At 38.1% G+C, this 18862-nt stretch overlaps 1 protein-coding gene across 1 annotated transcript in view; it reads left to right on the forward strand.

Annotated features, from left to right (window-relative positions):
* Positions 1 to 18862, forward strand: part of LOC137298235 (uncharacterized) — a 692490-nt gene that overhangs the window by 207671 nt on the left and 465957 nt on the right. The window contains exons 10-11 of the mRNA XM_067830406.1: positions 13511 to 13702; positions 16894 to 17373. Of these exons, the coding sequence (XP_067686507.1) occupies positions 13511 to 13702; positions 16894 to 17373 (672 nt within the window). The remainder of the gene's footprint in view (positions 1 to 13510; positions 13703 to 16893; positions 17374 to 18862) is intronic.

Raw genomic sequence — 18862 nt, forward strand, 5'->3', positions numbered from 1 at the left:
CAAATGCTAAAGCACGGCGTTCTTTTAAACACAACAAACGCCAATCTTGGCAAAATTATGTATCTAAAATAAATTCTCAGACACCTATATCCAAGGTATGGAATATGGTCCAGAAAACTAAGGTAAGGGTACTAAATCTACTGTCCATCATCTTAAACAAGGTGATCAAGTACTTACCGATAAATCAGATATTGCTAATAAACTGGGTGAAACCCTTGCTGAACACTCTTCCTCTTCTGATTATTTACCTAAATTCCAGCAGTATAAAAAACAAGAAGAAAAGAAAACTATTAATTTCAACTCAGATAATGGGGAAGATTATAATGACACTTTTTCTATTCATGAGCTCCATACTGCTCTTGATCAAGCTCACGATACTGCTACAGGAGCTGATAACATACATTATCAACTCCTGAAGCACTTACCAGAATCCTGTCTGGAAACTCTCCTAAATATTTTTGAGGATATTTGGACATCGGGTAAATTTCCTTCATCATGCCGTGACGCCATAGTAGTACCCATACCTAAACATGCACGTGATCATACCGATCCATCCAATTATCGGCCGATTTCGTTAACTAGCTGTGTTTGCAAGACCATGGAACGCATGATAAATAATCGGCTTGTTTGGTACTTGGAAACAAATAACCTTATAACTGATATACAGTGTGGTTTCCGTAAAAACAGAAGTACTGTCGATCACTTAGTGCGTTTAGAATCATTTGTTAAAAATGCACTAATTAATAAACAACATGCTGTGTCTATCTTTTTTATCTCGAAAAAGCATATGACACAACCTGGAAATATGGTATTTTAAAAGACTTACATGACTTCGGCTTGCGAGGTCGTTTGCCTCAATTTATTGCCAACTTTTTAAATAACAGACAGTTTCAAGTTCGAGTGGGTTCTACCCTGTCTGATCATTACAATCAGGATCAGGGTGTTCCACAAGGCAGTATTTTTTCTGTCACACTTTTTTAGCATCAAGATAAATAGTTTATCAAAAGTTTTAAACGATTCAATTGATGGATCGTTATTTGTGGATGATTTTAATATTTCTTGTCGTGGGAAAAATATGAATACTATTGAACGGCAACTGCAGCTGTGTTTAAACAAAATAAATAAATGGTGTCTTGAAAACGTGCTTTAAATTTTCTAAATCCAAAAGTAATTGTATACATTTCTGCAGAAAATATAAACCACATAAGGACCCTGAACTATCTCTTGATGGCACTCCCATTAAAGTTGTAAAGTTGTAAAGGAGGCCAAGTTCTTGGGCCTAATCTTTGACTCCCATTTAACATTTCTGCCTCATATTAAGTCCCTTAAAACTAAATGCCTGAAGGCTCTTGACTTGTTGAAAGTTGTTTCCAACTCAGAGTGGGGAGGGGATCAAGCAACCCTTATGGCTCCATCGTATATGGTGGAGCCTGCAAAAGCAACCTTAAACTTCTTGATTCTGCGTCATCAACGCTTAAGACTTTGTCTTGGGTCTTTCAGAACTTCACCTATTGATAGTCTCTACGTTGAGGCCGATGAACCATCTCTCACTCAACGTCGTATAAAATTGTCTTTACAATACATTACTAAATTATGTTCTAATGAATCTAACCCTGCATATAACTGTGTCTTCAATCCTCTTTATGAGGATTTGTATAACAAAAAGTCTTCTCTTGTTCCACCTCTTGGGCACAGAATTAAACAATTTATTTCTTCTGCCGGTATAGACCTGGAAAGTATATCGCCTTCCCGTCTTCTTTCTTCTCCTAATTGGCAATTGGTTAGGCCACAAGTTGACCTAACATTAACGACATTTAAAAAATCAGAAACGAATGAATTACAATATAAACAAGAATATAATCAATTGAAACATAAATATAGCAATTATAAATCCTTATTTACAGATGGGTCCAAGGACGGTGGCGCAGTAGCTTGTGCTACTGTCATTGGATCCAGAACACTATCTTCTAGATTACCAGACAATAGTTCTATTTTTACAGCAGAAGCTAACGCCATATTAACAGCTCTTAAATATATTCAAAGAGACCCGAAACGTAAACAGTATATAATCTATTCCGACTCTCTTTCTTGCCCTCGGGCTATTAAAACATTTCTTGTAAACATCCACTTTTAATAAAAATTATTGAATTGTACAATAATCTTGCTACTTTCCAGTGTGACATCGTCCTGTGTTGGTTACCTAGTCACATAGGCATTTCTCGTAACACAATGGCCGATCTTGCTGCTGAGGCAGCACTCAACAAATCTGTGACACCACTTCTTATTCCATACTCTGATTATAAAGCTACAATAAGATCTTATATCCGTGATCTGATGCAGAAGAAGTGGGACACCCAGGTAGGTATATATAAATTACATGAAATAAAACCTTATATCGGTTATACTTACTTGGGTTGTCAGTCCAGATTTGAGGAGGTCATTATGCGACGATGTCGCATTGGCCATACGAGGTATACTCACAAGTATCTATTAAAAGGTGAAGATCCTCCGTTTTGTATCCCTTGTGATGAAAGAATCACAGGATCTTTTTAATAATGTTAGTTCTCATTTAATTATTGCATTTTTAAAAGAATTAGAATTGCTAAATGAATTGTAAACATATAAATATTTTATGCTTGGAATTTCGAATTAGGAACTTAGAGTGTTAGTGGCTGTATCCTCGAGGGGGGTTAAAGCACTGTAAAATTATTGTCCTCCTGAGAGGGTACGTAAGTCCCCAAACATTTGAAGTCAAATTTGAACTGTCATTTTAATTTGTGGCTAATCTTGCATACAGTCACCAGCAGCTGAGAGGATGGTGTAAATCCAGCTAGGGACCATGCAGGTAGCAGAAGTACTGTAAGTCCCCATGGCCCCTAGTTTGGTGATCTACTTTCAGTTGTTGGTCATCTATATAGCCTGTTTTTATATTGTATTGTCTGAATAGGGATATTAGTTTTAACTTTTCACGCTAGTTATATTTCTCATTGTGATATTCTAGTTGTTTTACTGTCCTTCGTCAACAGGTTTTTATCATGTGCATAGATTCCATTTTTAAGAATGCTCTCGTCACAATATGGCTGCAATACTGCCGATGTGACGTTAGATATTAACTCACTCACTCACAGCGTACTTTCAAGCACAGTAAACGCCAATCTTGGCACAATTATGTCTCAAAAATAAACTCTCGAACGCTGATATCAAAGGTATGGAATATGATCCAGAAAATAAAAGGTAAGGGCTCTTAAACTAGCATTAAACATCTGAAAACTGGAGACGAATTATTAACTAGTAAATCTGACATTGCAAACACACTTGGAGAAACTGTACCTCAGTTCCAAAAAGATAAACAACGACAGGAAACGAAAACTATTAATTTTAATTCAGATAGTGGGGAAGACTACAATGAAATATTTTATATTCACGAGCTTCATACTGCTCTCGAAGAAGCTCACGATACTGCACTTGCCAGAATCAGACTCTCTTAACTCATTAAGGCCAAGAGACGCGTAGACGCGTATTAGCTTCTCACAGCGAGAGCCGCATATTGAGGGTAATATAAAGCACCTCTCATTCAGCAAGAGACTCAAATATGCGTTTTACATTTAAATTCTCACTGTGCCTATTATTTCAATCAGTTTAGCAGTAATGATCAAAGATTAGCTTTTCTTACAAGAGAGGTTACTTTCTGTGTTAATCAGAAGAACTATTAATGTGTTTGATAACAATTGCTTGCAATGTGGGGGTTTTATACAGGCAAATGAACACATGTTTGCGAAAAAGGGGAGAGATGTTGTGAGATGTTGTTACAGGAGGTAAGTGTTTTTGTTACTCGTCACTGGCAGTGAATACTAAGATACTATGTTTGCACACTGATGGAATTGACGGTGACAAGGTTACAAAACCTTCTTCTAAATTAAATCATTCATTCGTTGTAATAGTTCATATAATGAATCGTAGACATAAATAGCACTACTGTATTCATATTCGTGTAGATTTGAAATAAGCCAAGTTACTAATTTAGACGTAACTCATTTGCGACTATTGATTTTTAAAGTTGACAATAATACATGATCGAATATGAAGTGATAACTCTTGCATCTACTCATAAGATACATATATAGTACACATAAACCATACAAAGGTAACTGGGGCATTTTGTTCAAGCTGTTTCATGTTCACATCTGAAATGTGATTTCTTAATGCAATTTACATAAGCATTGTGCAAGAAACGTTTGTATTTGATCTCTGTAATTATCTTATCCAGTGTAATGATCAAGTGTATCAGATCCATGGTCAATAAAAGGAGGATATCACTTACGGAATTGATGCGTATAATCATTCAATCAGACAACACTAAATGAGATACATGAATTCCTCTTTCAACCTCAAAATAACAGCCTCTGGCCAAATGCATATCCAGGTAAAGTTTTGTCCCGTGACAAGTGTAAAGCAAACTAATGCGCTGTTACATCATTGGACAACCTGTTTTGTGGAGTCACACCCATTGTCAATCTGCTGAACCTCATTTGCTTTCAAAACAAATATAAATATGCCCATCTTCGTAAATATTTGGGGAGATTCAACTACAAGTGTATACATCACAATAAATCAGTATTGTGCAACTTTTTTTAATTCTATAATACATGTACTTGATTTATGATATTTATACGTGACAATGTGCAGATTATATTGAAATGTTCCGGAAGCCATTATGTTTGATGTACAAGTAGTGTGCAGAAAATGTATATGCAAATAAATACTCTCTCTACTCAATGGTTGGATTGGGGTAATCCGGGGTAAAAATTATCGGATTGTAGCACTTTGAGCGCTTTAAAGAAAAATAAACTCGTTAAAGTGCTTGTTAGCCCTACGTGTACATTTCAGGCATCCTTACGATTATGTATGTTCATGCTACCCAAACTTTTTCATGATAGCTAGAGTTGATAAAGCTGAAATCTATCATATCGATTTGTCAACAATCTAACCAATAGTCAATCTGTATCCAAGCTGTCTAGTGACCAAACATGCTCTCCAGCAATTTAGCCCACGCCCCATCACCTGTCATTTCCTATGTGACAGGTATCCACATAGATAACAAATCAGGGACTATATTGAACAGTTGAGATACAAAACGTCCTATTCGGGAACTTTGATGACGCCCATCCCATGACCCTTTGTCTTATGTATGTGCAAGGAATAGCATTATACATTATGTATTATACATGTATGTTCATGTGATAACGTGTATTTTCTGCATTAAATCTAGATGAACCAAAGTGACAAACTGTGAATCTGTCCCATGTACGTCACACACTAGCTTATTAGTACTTACCGTAAAATATTCAGTATACACTAGCAACGTATCAGCGAAAAAGCTTCTTTCATAGAAGATTATTAGGCATGTGAGTAAATTCTTCTTTACTGCCATTGACATAGATGTTTTGAGCAATTTAACCTCACACAATGATATGAGAGGAACAGTTAGTTTAAGTATGTCTTACGTACACAGAATACAAACATGTGTTAAGAAAATACACATGCGCACGCCACCAAAAGTCTACAAGAGAAAGTCCATTAAAATTACGTAAAACTTTACATATATGAAATGTATTCACTCCTGCTTTCTTTCAGCATATACCTTTACAACGCAACAATTAAACAATTAAACAATCAGGACTTGCTCGTATGACGAGACAGTTTCCTGTAATCTCCGAAACCTGCCAGGGATATCAGGTGTGAATAGTCCTAATTAGTCTTGCCACAGCCAGCCAGGCAATCAGCACGGGGCTCCAGGTGTTGAGCAGTGAAGTGGCTCTCACTCTTAATGAGTTAAACATTTTTGATGATATTTGGACGTCTGGAAACTTTCCTTCTTCATGGCGTGATGCTATAGTTGTCTCTATCCCTAAACCTGGGGCACCCGTGGCGAGCCACCTCCTCGTGGTGGGTGCTGGGTAACACCAAGAGCTCGCCAACACCCCCTTAGTGGACCCGGGGGGATATTTGGTCCACCAACCCGTTTGCCGTGGGTTGCGGCCCTGTGTCGGCGGAGGAGGGGATCCTGGTGGTTGAGGGCAATAGGGGTTCCTCTTGCTCAATACACCACTTTGGCCCTGACTTCGCTTAGATGGGTGGTTGAATGGGCCCGGTTCGACCAATCGGATGGTCATGACAAGCCCTGTGCATGGAGTATTGTTATATTTTTCAATGCACACATATCATTTAGAATTGTTATAACTTTGGACTTGGCTATATTATCTAAAACATTTTTGATTTTGACATATGTTGTTCTGAAATTTGCCTAGAGTCCTATGCCAGAAGGCGTTGGCTCATGGGCCAATCTGGTGGAACTATTAATCTTTTAATTTTTCTGCTGGAGTATATCATCCGGGTATCCTTGGTGCTGCAAGCTGGAGATCCGCTTGTTTTTAGTATTGTCCTTGTGATACTCCGTGGTGGGTGGGGAGCTCGGATGATGAAATCTCAACCCTAAATATGGCTTATGAAATCCCCACAAAAAAAACCAAACGTCCTCTTGAAAATGATGTTGATGATAATGACCTTCGACCGTCCAGATCAACTGAGTTTTGGCCACGCTTTCTTGTGATAGAATCTGCTGATAAAACGCCTCTAAAATTCAACCCGTTGCCAAAGGTATTTAAGGTATTGCCGGGGAAGTTAAGAACATTAAACGGTTATGTTCAGGTGCACTGCAGATTGAGTGTGGGAAACGTCAGCAGTCAGTCAATTTGATGAGCATAGAATCGTTTGTTGGAATTCTAGTTACTGTATCTGCTCATAAGACGTTAAACACGAGCAAAGGGATCATCAGAGACCGTGATCGATTGTTTTCTGACATGACAGAACTTGACATCATGACTGAAATGAAAGATCAAGGTGTGCTCGACGTCAAACGCTTTTCAGTCCGTAAAAACAATGAAAGTCTTCCAACCAATACTGTTCTCCTTTTCATCTCCGACAGCTCCAAAATCATTGAAGGCTGGTTACTGCAACATCAAGGTTGACGTGTACATTCCGAACCCGCTCAGATGTTTTAAATGTCAGAAGTACGGCCATGGTGTAAATACTTGTACATTGTCCGTTGTGTGTGCTCATTGTGGTGAGAAGACACACACAACAGAAGATTGTACCAGTGATTTTTAAAAATGCACCAACTGCTCAGGCGACCATTCCTCATTTTCTAAACAATGTCCTGTTTGGAAAGAACAAATGGAAATAAATAAAATCAAATTCACTCAAAATATCTCTTTTTCTGAGGCCAAAAATATAGTAAAAAAGATCTGATCTTCCAGAAAGTTATGCTGCAGTAGCAAAAACAACATTGGAGTCACGCTCTAAAATAACAAAATCATCCACAGCCTGCCAAACTACCTTGACTTGGGTAAATTGCGATTCTCCACAGCTTTTGTACCCTGCTATATCATGACAGACTGAGAAACCACTCCCTAGTACCTCAAAGTCGTCTTCTGATCACAAATCATCATCATCTCAGTCACATTCAAAGTCTCAATCAACATCTGATAGTCAACAAACGGTGAAAAGTAAACCAAACCCAAAGCCTGATGCTTTAAAACAACACAGTAGCAGAGCTCCTAAGGGATCACAAGATAAAATTCAATTGTAGAATAAATATGGGTCTCTTGAAGATATGGACGTTTCTGAAAACGTCCATTCTAGGGCACATAGCTTGTCGCCCTCCAAAAGAGTGCGGGGTAGATCCCCAATAAATCCCCCCAAAAGATAGTTTATTCCAATAATATTGTACAGTGGAACTGCAGAAGATTGAGGACAAATGTACCTGAATTACAGCTATTAGTCCAAGATTTCACACCTTCAGCGTTATGTCTCCAAGAGACATATTTAAAACAAACAGATATATTTGACCTTCGTCATTTTAATGCATATCATTGTTTTTCACCTCCGAGTGATGGGCCACTGGCGGATCATCCATTCTAGTCAAACAAAACGTTATTCAAAGCCCTGTTTCACTTAATACTAATATGCAGGCTGTTGCAGTGAGAATTACTTTACATGTAGCGTTTACGCTATGCTCTCTTTATATTTCACCATCTTCGGCTTTTGCCAAAACCGATCTTCAAGCTCTATATGATCAGCTCCCGAAGCCCTGTATTATAATGGGAGATTTAAATGGGCACAACCCACTCTGGGGTAGTGTAAATACAAACACTAGAGGTAAATTGTTGGAGGACTTTTGTTCTGACAATGACTTATGTATTTATAATGATGGTTCCAACACATATTTACACCCTGGTACAGGGACTTATTCTGCTCTCGACTTGTCATTGACAAATTCAGAACTATTAAATGAATTCGAATGGTCAGTCCACGATGACCTCTGTGAAAGTGACCATTTTCCTACCATATTAAAAGGTGTAACTCCATCTGATGTTCCTCCATCATCAAGACGGAATTTCAAAAAGGCTAACTGGGCTTTATATGAAACAGTGTGTGCTGAAAAACGTAAACCCGAACGGTTTATTGACGTTCCTGATGCTATTAAATGCTTCTCTGATGAACTGAATTCCATAACTGATGAGTGTATACCAAATTCCTCTGCAGTTCCACACATAAGAAAACCATGGTTCAACAATGAGTGCAAACAAGCTAGGAAGGCAAGGAAAAAGGCAGAACATTATTTCCGTCGCCATCCTATGGTGCATAATTTAAATAAATTTAAAATTTTAAATACTAAAGCACGGCGTACTTTTAAACAAAACAAACGCCAATCTTGGCAAAATTATGTGTCCAAATAAATTCTCGGACACCCATGTCCAAGGTATGGAACATGGTCCAGAAAATCAAAGGTAAAGGTACTAAATCTACTGTCCATCATCTTAAACAAGGAGATCAATTGCTTACTGATAAATCAGTATTGCTAATAAACTAGGTGAAACCCTTGCTAAACGGATCCGTCCAATTATCGACCTATTTCACTAACTAGCTGTGTTTGCAAGGCCATGGAACGCATGGTATATAATCAACTTGTTTGGTACTTGGAAACAAATAATCTTATCACAGATATACAGTGTGGTTTCCGTAAAAACAGAAGTACTGTCGATCACTTGTGCGACTGGAATCATTTGTTTAAAACGCACTAATTAATAAACAACATGCTGTGTCTATCTTTTTTGATCTTGAAAAAGCATATGACACAACCTGGAAACATGGTATTTTGAGGGATTTACATGACTTTGGTTTGCGAGGTCGTTTGCCTCAGTTTATAGCCAACTTTTTAAATGACAGACAATTCCAGGTCCGTGTGGGTTCTACCCTGTCTGATCATTACAATCAGCATCAGGGTGTTCCACAAGGCAGTACTTTATCGGTCACTTTGTTTAGTATTAAGATCAACAGTTTATCTAAAGTTTTAAACGATTCAATTGATGGATCGTTATTTGTGGACGATTTTAATATTTCTTGTCGTTGTAAAAATATGCATACCATTGAACGGCAATTGCAGTTGTGTTTAAACAAAATAGATAAATGGTGTCTTGAAAACAGCTTTAAATTTTCCAAATCGAAAACTAACTGCATACATTTTTGTCGTAAATACAAACCCCATAAAGACCCTGAACTGTCTCTAGATGGGACGCCCATTAAAGTTGTGAAGCAAGTCAAATTTTTGGGTCTAATCTTTGATTCACATTTTACTTTTTTACCACATATTAAATCACTTAAAACTAAATGCCTGAAAGCATTTGACTTGTTGAAAGTGGTTTCAAATTCAAAATGGGCAGGGGATCAAGCTACCCTTCTCCATCTATATCGATCACTCGTTCGTTCTAAACTTGATTATGGCTCCATCGTCTATGGTGGAGCCTGCAAAAGCAACTTAAAACTATTAGATTCAGTTCATCATCAAGGTCTAAGACTTTGTCTTGGTTACTTTAGAACTTCGCCTGTATACAGCCTGTATGTCGAGGCTGATGAACCATCTCTTGAGCAGCGACGTATAAAATTAGCTTTACAGTATGTAACAAAACTATATTCAAATGAGTCAAACCCTGCATATAACTGTGTTTTCAATGCTCGGTATGAGGATTTATACAATAAGAAATCTTCTCTTGTTCCGCCTCTTGGTTTAAGAATAAAACCACTTATTTCTGCTGCAAGCATTGAGCTGGAAAACATAGCTCCTTCCCGTCTTCTTTCTTCTCCTCCTTGGCAGTTGGTTAGGCCACAAGTTGACCTAACATTAACGACTTTTAAAAAATCAGAAACGAATGAATTACAATATAAACAAGAATATAATCAACTGAAACATAAATGCAGCAATTATAAATCCTTATTTACAGATGGGTCCAAGGACGGTGGCGCTGTGGCTTCTTCCACTGTCATTGGATCCAGAACAATATCGTCTAGATTACCGGATAACAGTTCTATTTTTACAGCAGAAGCTAACGCCATACTAACAGCTCTTAAATATATTCAAAGACACCCTAAACATAAACAGTATATAATCTATTCCGACTCTCTTTCTTGCCTTCAGGCTGTTAAAAATATTTCTTGTAAACATCCACTTTTAATAGAAATTATTGAATTGTATCATAATCTTACCACTGGCCAATACGACATCGTCTTTTGTTGGTTACCCAGTCACGTAGGCATTCCCGGTAACGCAATGGCCGATCTTGCTGCCAAGGCAGCACTCAACAAATCTGTGACACTACTTCTTATTCCATACAGTGATTATAAAGCTAACATTAGAACTTACATCCGTGATCTGATGCAGAAGAAGTGGGACACCCAGGTAGGTATAAATAAATTACATGAAATAAAACCGTATACTGGTTATTCCTACTTGGGTTGTCAGTCCAGATTTGAAGAGGTAATCATGCGGCGATGTCGTATTGGCCATACACGATATACTCATTCATACCTATTGAAAGGTGAGGATCCTCCGTTGTGCATCCCCTGTGATGAGAGAACCACGGTCAAGCATATTTTGCTCGACTGTGTTGAATTCTCCATCACAAGGGATAAATATTTTAATGTAAGAACAGTTAAGGATCTTTTTAACACCGTAAGTTCTCATTTATCATTATTTGAATTTTGATTATTATGTTCTGTAGATAGCTGCATTTTAATTAATGGTAGTTTAGATTAGTAACTTGAAATGTTAGTGGCTGTACCCTCAAAGGGGGTTGAAGCACCGTAAAATTATTGTCCTCCTGAGAGGGTACGTAAGTCCAAAAACATTTCCTGTAAGTTTAGACTTCCACTGTTTTTAGTCGTAGTATATGTGTATTTTTAATTTTTGGCTAGATGTGACTAAATTGCTAACAGCTGAGGGGATGATGTAAATCCAACTAGGGTCCATGCAGGTAGCAAAGGTACTGTAAGTCCCCATTGTCCCTAGTATGGTGATCTACCTTCGGTTGTTGGCAATCTGTAGCCTGATTTTATGCTGTATTGTCCGAATAGTGATATTATTTTTAACTTTCCACACTAGTTTTAATCATATTTGTGATATTCTAGTTGTTTTACTGTCCCTCGTTGACAGGTTTTTATAGTATCCATATATTTCACGTCAGTATTTAACGTTCTCGTCAGGATATGGCTGAGATATTGCCGATGTGACGTTAACTTTTAACTCACTCACTCACTCACCCTAAACCTGGACCTGATCATACCGATCCTTCAAACTATAGACCTATTTCGCCTACCAACTGCATTTGCAAAACCATGGATCAGACGATCAATAATCAACTCGTTTGGTACCTGGGAACAAGTAACCTAATTACAGATATTCAATGTGGTTTCCGTAAAACAGAAGTACCGTTGATAACTTAGTGTGTCTGGAATCATTTGTTAAAAATGCTCTAATTAATAAACAACATGCAGTGTCTATCTTTTTTTATCAAGAAAAAGCATATGACACAACCTGGAAATATGGTATTGTAAAATATTTACATCACTTTGGTTTACGAGGTCGTTTACCTCAATTTATAGCTAACTTTTTAAATGACAGACAATTTCAAGTCTGATCATTACAAACAGGATCAGGATGTTCCACAAGGCAGTATTTTGTCAGTGACTTTGTTTAGTATCAATATTAACAGTGATATATACTTTGTGATTAATATATTTTAAGCCTGTGACGTTTACATTATCGTACAGGTAAATGGATGGGACATCAATAGGTGTGTTTTCATCAACAATATGAACCCCTTCGAGGATTATTGATGGTTGATAGCCTTGCCTAATAACAATTCAGCAACGTTTATTCTCATGGCTTTTAAACCACAATATTCTAAGACCATCTAAAAGTATTCTTGGCTCAGAAATCTCTGCGAGATATACGTCTATAATTAGTGTTGTGTGTGGTTTCATACCATATGAATCCGAAAAAAAATGTCAAGTTGGTAATCCTATATACTATGAATGACTAAACTGACATTCGAGTTGACTGGCAGTAGCATGTCCTCGATGTCATATGGTTCATCATCCGAGCCCCCCACCCACCACGGAGTATCAGTGCTAAAAACAAGTGGGTCTCCAACTTGCGGCACCTAGGATACTCGGATGATATACTCCAGTAGAAGAATTATGAATAATTAATCCACCAGATTGGCCCATGAGCCATCGCCTTCTGAGCTTAAGACTCTACGCAAAGTTCAAAACAGCATAATTATATTTATAATCCATGCACAGGGCTTGGCATGACCAGCCGATTAGTTAAACCGGGCCCATTCAAACACCTATCTAGGTGATGTCAGGGCTGAAGTAGTGTATTAAGCAACAGAAACACAGTTGCAGGCCCCCGTTGCCCTCAACCACCAGGATCCCTTCCTCCACCAACACAGGGCCACAACCCACAGCAAATGGGTTGGTGGACCAAATATCCCCCCGAGTCCACAACAGGGGTGAAGGACTCTTAGTGTTACCCAGCACCCACCACGAGGAGGTGGCCATTCACGGGTGCCAGAACCAAAACAACATATGCTGCAATGCTCAGGTTACTGAGTGTTAATGTCGAATGCAATTATCCCTCTGTGATATGACGTTTTCCCTCTTTGAACGGAAGTGCTCTTCCGAAATACATATAACACGTATCAGGCGAACTGACATCTTCAATATGTCTATACATTTACCTCTTACTTTAGCAGCTGGAAGTTTTTATTCTGAAACTGTTGGATGGGATGGGTAAACATATTAATTTCTGTAATTATCTTACTTACACAATTGGCAAACCCGCAAAATATCTCCAATTTTGATACTTCAACGCAAAGACCATTTATTGAATTTTCGCATTACCTATACCTTCCCCTGAAAGAATTCTTTCATTTACAATATGTTTGTCATGTGTTGGCTCTTATCAATACCGTGCACACAGACAAGTATGGCAACATCTAAGAAGTCATCTAAAAGTTATGAATAACAGATATTTCAAACATGTAACATTGTTTAACCATAATCTTTTCTTGATTTGTACCTGCACTAAATCCAGTATAATTTGTTCCAGTTCACAAGTGCAAACCCTTACCTCCTCCAAACAATGGGGCCATGGTCTGTGACAAGTGGACAGCAGGTAGTCAATGTCAACTTCAGTGTAATGAAGATTATGACATTCCAGACTCCGTCTCCTTACAGAAACTGTTCTTCTGTGGATTGGATTCAGGGAAGTGGCCCATTGATACTGTACCCAATTGTACATGTAAGTGTTACACTTCTTAAAATAGTATTTTTGCTTTCAGTGGCATTCATTCAAGTGACACAAGATCCCTTTGAATCCAACAAATATGCTATATGCTAGAGGCAACATGATGTTGTCTGTTGCTCTGTAGATCTTTAGTTTGTCAAAGTCCATGAACACAGAAATTGTACTGTAAGTCTCCAAAATCTCTAGCAGCGTGATTCAAGATTCAGGAGCCAGGATATTCACCATGTCAAGCCGGTAAGCATGAACATTAAGTTGTTACTGCATTAATGAGCATTACCAGTGGTATTGTTAATCCTTTTCATCTTTTCTAGTTTAGATGTAGTCCTGTTCTGTGTTTCAGTATCTCATTCTTGCTTATATCCTGAGATCGCACAATCCTATATCTGTTACATCATCTTCCGTTTAGTGCAAAGCATGTTGGGTATTGATAGTCATTTAGAAAATTGTTTCACAGTTAGTATAAACAATCTTTGTAACTTTGTAAAGTTTAGAAAGCATCAGATGAACGTGGAATCACTTACTACCCATGATGGACCAGTAATAAGATGTCTGTCAGTAGATCCTGACACATAATAACCGATTGATACTGCAGTGTGTGTTCTCTCAACAATGAAATTTTCAAGCGCTTAGGAGACGAACTCAAAATAAACGACTCAAACTGAACGGTAGTGTTGATTAACAGTGAAAACAGATAATGTTCAAGGTGAATGTCCTTCCATGCTGCTGAGGGCTCTTCTGGTAAAACGGAAAAATACAACGACAGATGCAAGTCGTTTTCATTGCGACAGTACAAATCCTCTAGATATAGCATATAGCATCGTATCGCTACACATACAATAATGACTAGCATTGAAGGGCCAAGTATGTCAGCAAAAAATGCTTTAATTTAGGGTTATGAGACCTAGGTGATACTAGGGGGTTTGATGAACCAGGAATAGATGGTAAAATATACGCTTTACAACTTAAACACAGTACTCACACACGCTTTGAAGTTCCTGCCGTCGGTTGATCTAGTAGTAACCAGGATACGATATAGTCTGCAACGATGAGGTGGAATGGAGGATATACCTATCGTTCAGTGGAAAATTGTACGATCTAGAAGACTTTGACAGAACACTAGGTTCCCCACACAAATGCCGGTCATCCAAGTCAGCCTGGGTTACCCACTGGACAGTGGTGTCAGCATCAAGATAGTGGGCTACACCAGAATCGCTTTTGCTCTGTTTATGTGCATGTGGAAGGTGATTCACACACCAGTCTGCAGGGATTTTATGGGATTGAAGTGCACACCTGAACAATTATCAGAAAAACAATTGGAAACTATTACATATACTTTTCATGGCAATTTCATATGTTACTTTTGCGTTTCAAATTGATGTAAACAACGATGGGTTTATTATGTACTTGGGGCGATATTCCATCCCTGATACCAAAAGGTGCAATACAATTAAGTTGGAATTTCTTTAAGCATAAAATTATTTGGAACTGTAATTACGATGGAAAATAATGAAGATTTCATGTTCAACAATATCTTTCAAGATGAAGAAAATCTCAGAGCGCCTATACCAACTGATTCAAACGATGAAGAATTATTTAAGTGATATGAGCAGTATTACAAGATAGAATGGTAAATTTAAATAGGAGATGAAAAGTAGTCGTGTTATGGTTTTACAAATTAATATGATGAGATGAAAAGTAGTTGTGTTATGGTTTTACAAATTAATAGGATACCTATTGATTCCATACATTGCATGGGGTGATCCCGTACCCCAAAATAATTAACTTTATATGAGCTAGGAGATGAAAAGTAGTCGTTTTATGGGTTTAAAAAATTAATAGGATTGAGGAATAGGATACCTATTGATTCTATGCCTTCGATGGAGGTGGCCCAGAACCCCCATTGTTTATACAATAAAGATGGGATCTCACCTGAGTGTCTTTTGATATCAAATATATCACCACGAGTTGATAACCTTACAAGTGCTGGATGCCTACCGAGGATATTTTGACTCTTATCAACGATTGTTGATAGATTTGTTATCAGAAGACACGAGGTTCAGATTCTGTTTGTCAAGGAAATATCACTAGTTTTAAATGAAAACTGTACATCTCTGAACACGGTACCACCCCCTATTAAGACTTGCAGCGCAGCGATGTCATAGCAATGTGACGTCACAGCATTGCCAGGGCATTGTACAAAATCTACTGTCAAAATATGTCCTAGAAGATACCACACAAGCAATATCTCCTGTAGGACAGTTTTTGTTGATAAGAATCTCTATTGTAAATGTAGTAAAGAAGCCATCCTTTCTTATTGACTTTGTTTGGCACATTTTATATTTCTTACATGAACGACATTGCATTTCTACAGTGTCTCATCATTTCACCAGGACACTGTAGTCTTCTTAATTCGAAGTGAACAGTTTACAGTATGAACACTGTATTCAATGGGTTAACAGCTTCAAATGCAAAGAGAGTGAGTCTAATTTTACACCACAGTCAGCAATATACCAGCTATATGGAGGAGGTGTATGAATAACTGAATGTGGATCAGACAATTCAGAGATCAAAGGCATTAGCATTCATCTACGCAATTGGGGTGCGATTACATGTGTGAACTAGGTCAGCAACTCTGTCCACGCGTTCCCGTTAGTAAAAATAACGGGTCTTCAATTGCAAAGGCATTTGTATTGGGTGTAATCGTGCTTCAGAGGTTCAAAATCAACAATAATCCACCAACTGTCATAAAAAATGAACTGAAAAGTTATCTATAATTGGTGGAAACTAGCATCCAGAGGTTAAAGTTAAATAAGTCAATATTAACACAACCTTTCTCCATTGTATTTGACTGGTTTGTTGCAAAAAATCAACAATATTGTTTTACCTTTTGACTAGATGTTATCACCTTTTCAAATTTTTCTTGTGATATTTACGGAAGTAAACTGTAGAAAGTTTACATTGCTGTTTATTGCATTTGAAGCCAGTCTTACAAAATACCTCACTTTCTACAACTCACCAGTTAATACTCCCTGATTCACTCTCTCACATGCCTCCGATTACTTTCATATACATGCCTTCACTCACAAAAATGTGCCATTAACGTGAAGTCACCCACAAAGCAGTAAGTTCAATATTTTCAGTTATATACCATGTTGTAAATACCAGTTATGTTGTGTGTATTTCAGACCGTGAACATAGTGAGGGATTTCGTATGGATGAAATATATTACTTCACTGGAAGATGCAATCAGATGAAGGAAGAAATTAAGAACAACTTCCTGAAGGCAATGAAAAGCGTCAATGCTTGTTTACAGAAATATTGCAGCATTGAAAATGTCGGTATCCAGTGTGGTGAAGAAGTTGATGATGACATTCTGGATTTTCGTCGAAAACGGTCAACTCGCAGAGGTCGTAGACGTCATAGAAGAAAATCGTCTCACTACATTCATTTCAATATTCAACTACGATCCAACTTGAAATCGCAATCTTTTTCCAAAATCAAGAAAAATTATGTCTCACAACTGAAGTACATTGCAAAACAAATAGCAAGAACACCATTTCACGCTGGTGGCCAGCTTATTAAAGCCATAAAAGTCAGAGTGAGAGATGCAGTTCCAGTTTGCAAAGCAGGATATAAAATTGGCTTCTTCCACAAGGACTCATGTGGTGAGTACTTACAAAATGGTTTGTAATAATATCATGATTAATGAAGCAAAGGTTAATGAACCCTTCAGGGGTCCTTTGGGACACCTAGCTTCTGACTGACCCCTTATGTCCCCTTGGGAATAACATGTTTTATATTGTGTGATTGCAGAGAGTATGAGTGGTGACATTCTTTCACAAATGCACTGGTTTCACTTTTGATTGATTCACACCCAATGTGTCAACAGCCAAGACCTCTGCCCTGATTTCGTCCTTGCTTCCAACCTCAGCTTTAATTCTATCCGTGGTCCTGGTGTTTTCTTTCAAAACCGTAACATAACGCCTGATCTACTCGGAAATGGTACATATACTTTCTCATTTAGTGCCTTTGGGCTTTGGCTACATTTGATTTGTTGTCAGATCGAAGATCAGTGTTTACTCCCAACTTGGTTCTGGTCTTGACTGACATATCATTTTCATTCTTTCTAACTTACAGTATTTGATCTTCACAACTATTCCGAATAAATAAAGCAACAAAGCCCGACATGCCATTTCACCCAATAGATTTGATTGTTTCCAATGGTTTCAGGCAATTCAGTTCAGTTTTATCGTACAATGAAACTAAATGGACATACTCTTGTCTGCTTTTGAATACTGAAACCTTGCAGGAACCTACATTACCCATTATCTGTATGTTTCAACAAGAACAGAAACAAAGAAAATTATTTTTGCTCTCTTAAATAAAGAACAAATACTCTTGATACTGAAGTAGTGTAAATACCTGCTGAAACAATTTAACTCTGTTTAACATAACATATGTCTTTAACAAAATTTGTTTGCATTTTTGTGTAAAGCCTTGGTACTGTTCACGGAAATGCCGGATTATATTTTGATTTAAAGCATGAATTGGACTCCATGGCGACTGGCAAGCATAGACAAAGCTAAGGGGTTTTCTCGTACGGGCATTCAAAACATCCACGTCCAAATCATTTATTAGTAATAGGGAACCTCTCTGATCATATGGATGCCCATCAGCCAGTGGAATTAAAGGGATCAAGCCCTAACAAATTAAAACAATACTTCTAGGTGAAAATGGTTATGTAACTCAATATGCAAGACAGAAGATTCATTCAAGCCATCTATTGATTCTCATTGCATCATCGTGTGCCTTCAGACGTTTTAAAATCGATCATGGAGTACGTTTACATGACAGCTTGGGTATCTTTCACACCAAGTTCAAGGGAGACTCCGGCACCCGTGAACGGCCACCCCTCTCGTGGTGGGTGATGGGTAACGCTAAGAGCTGTTCAAAGCCCCATGTGGACCCGGGTCAGCTAGGTCCATAGCACCCCATTGCTGGTCGCAAGGAGCGACCGAATTGGGTAACCTGTTTGCCGTGGGTTGCGTCCCGTGTCGGTGGAGGACAGGACGCTGGTGGTTGAAGGCACTGGGAACCTAGAACGTTGGCCCTTACTTCGCCAAGACGGGTGGTAGAATCGGCCGGTCATGCTGT

This window comes from Haliotis asinina, chromosome 10 (assembly GCF_037392515.1).
Source record: "Haliotis asinina isolate JCU_RB_2024 chromosome 10, JCU_Hal_asi_v2, whole genome shotgun sequence".
NCBI classification, from domain to species: Eukaryota; Metazoa; Mollusca; class Gastropoda; order Lepetellida; family Haliotidae; genus Haliotis; species Haliotis asinina.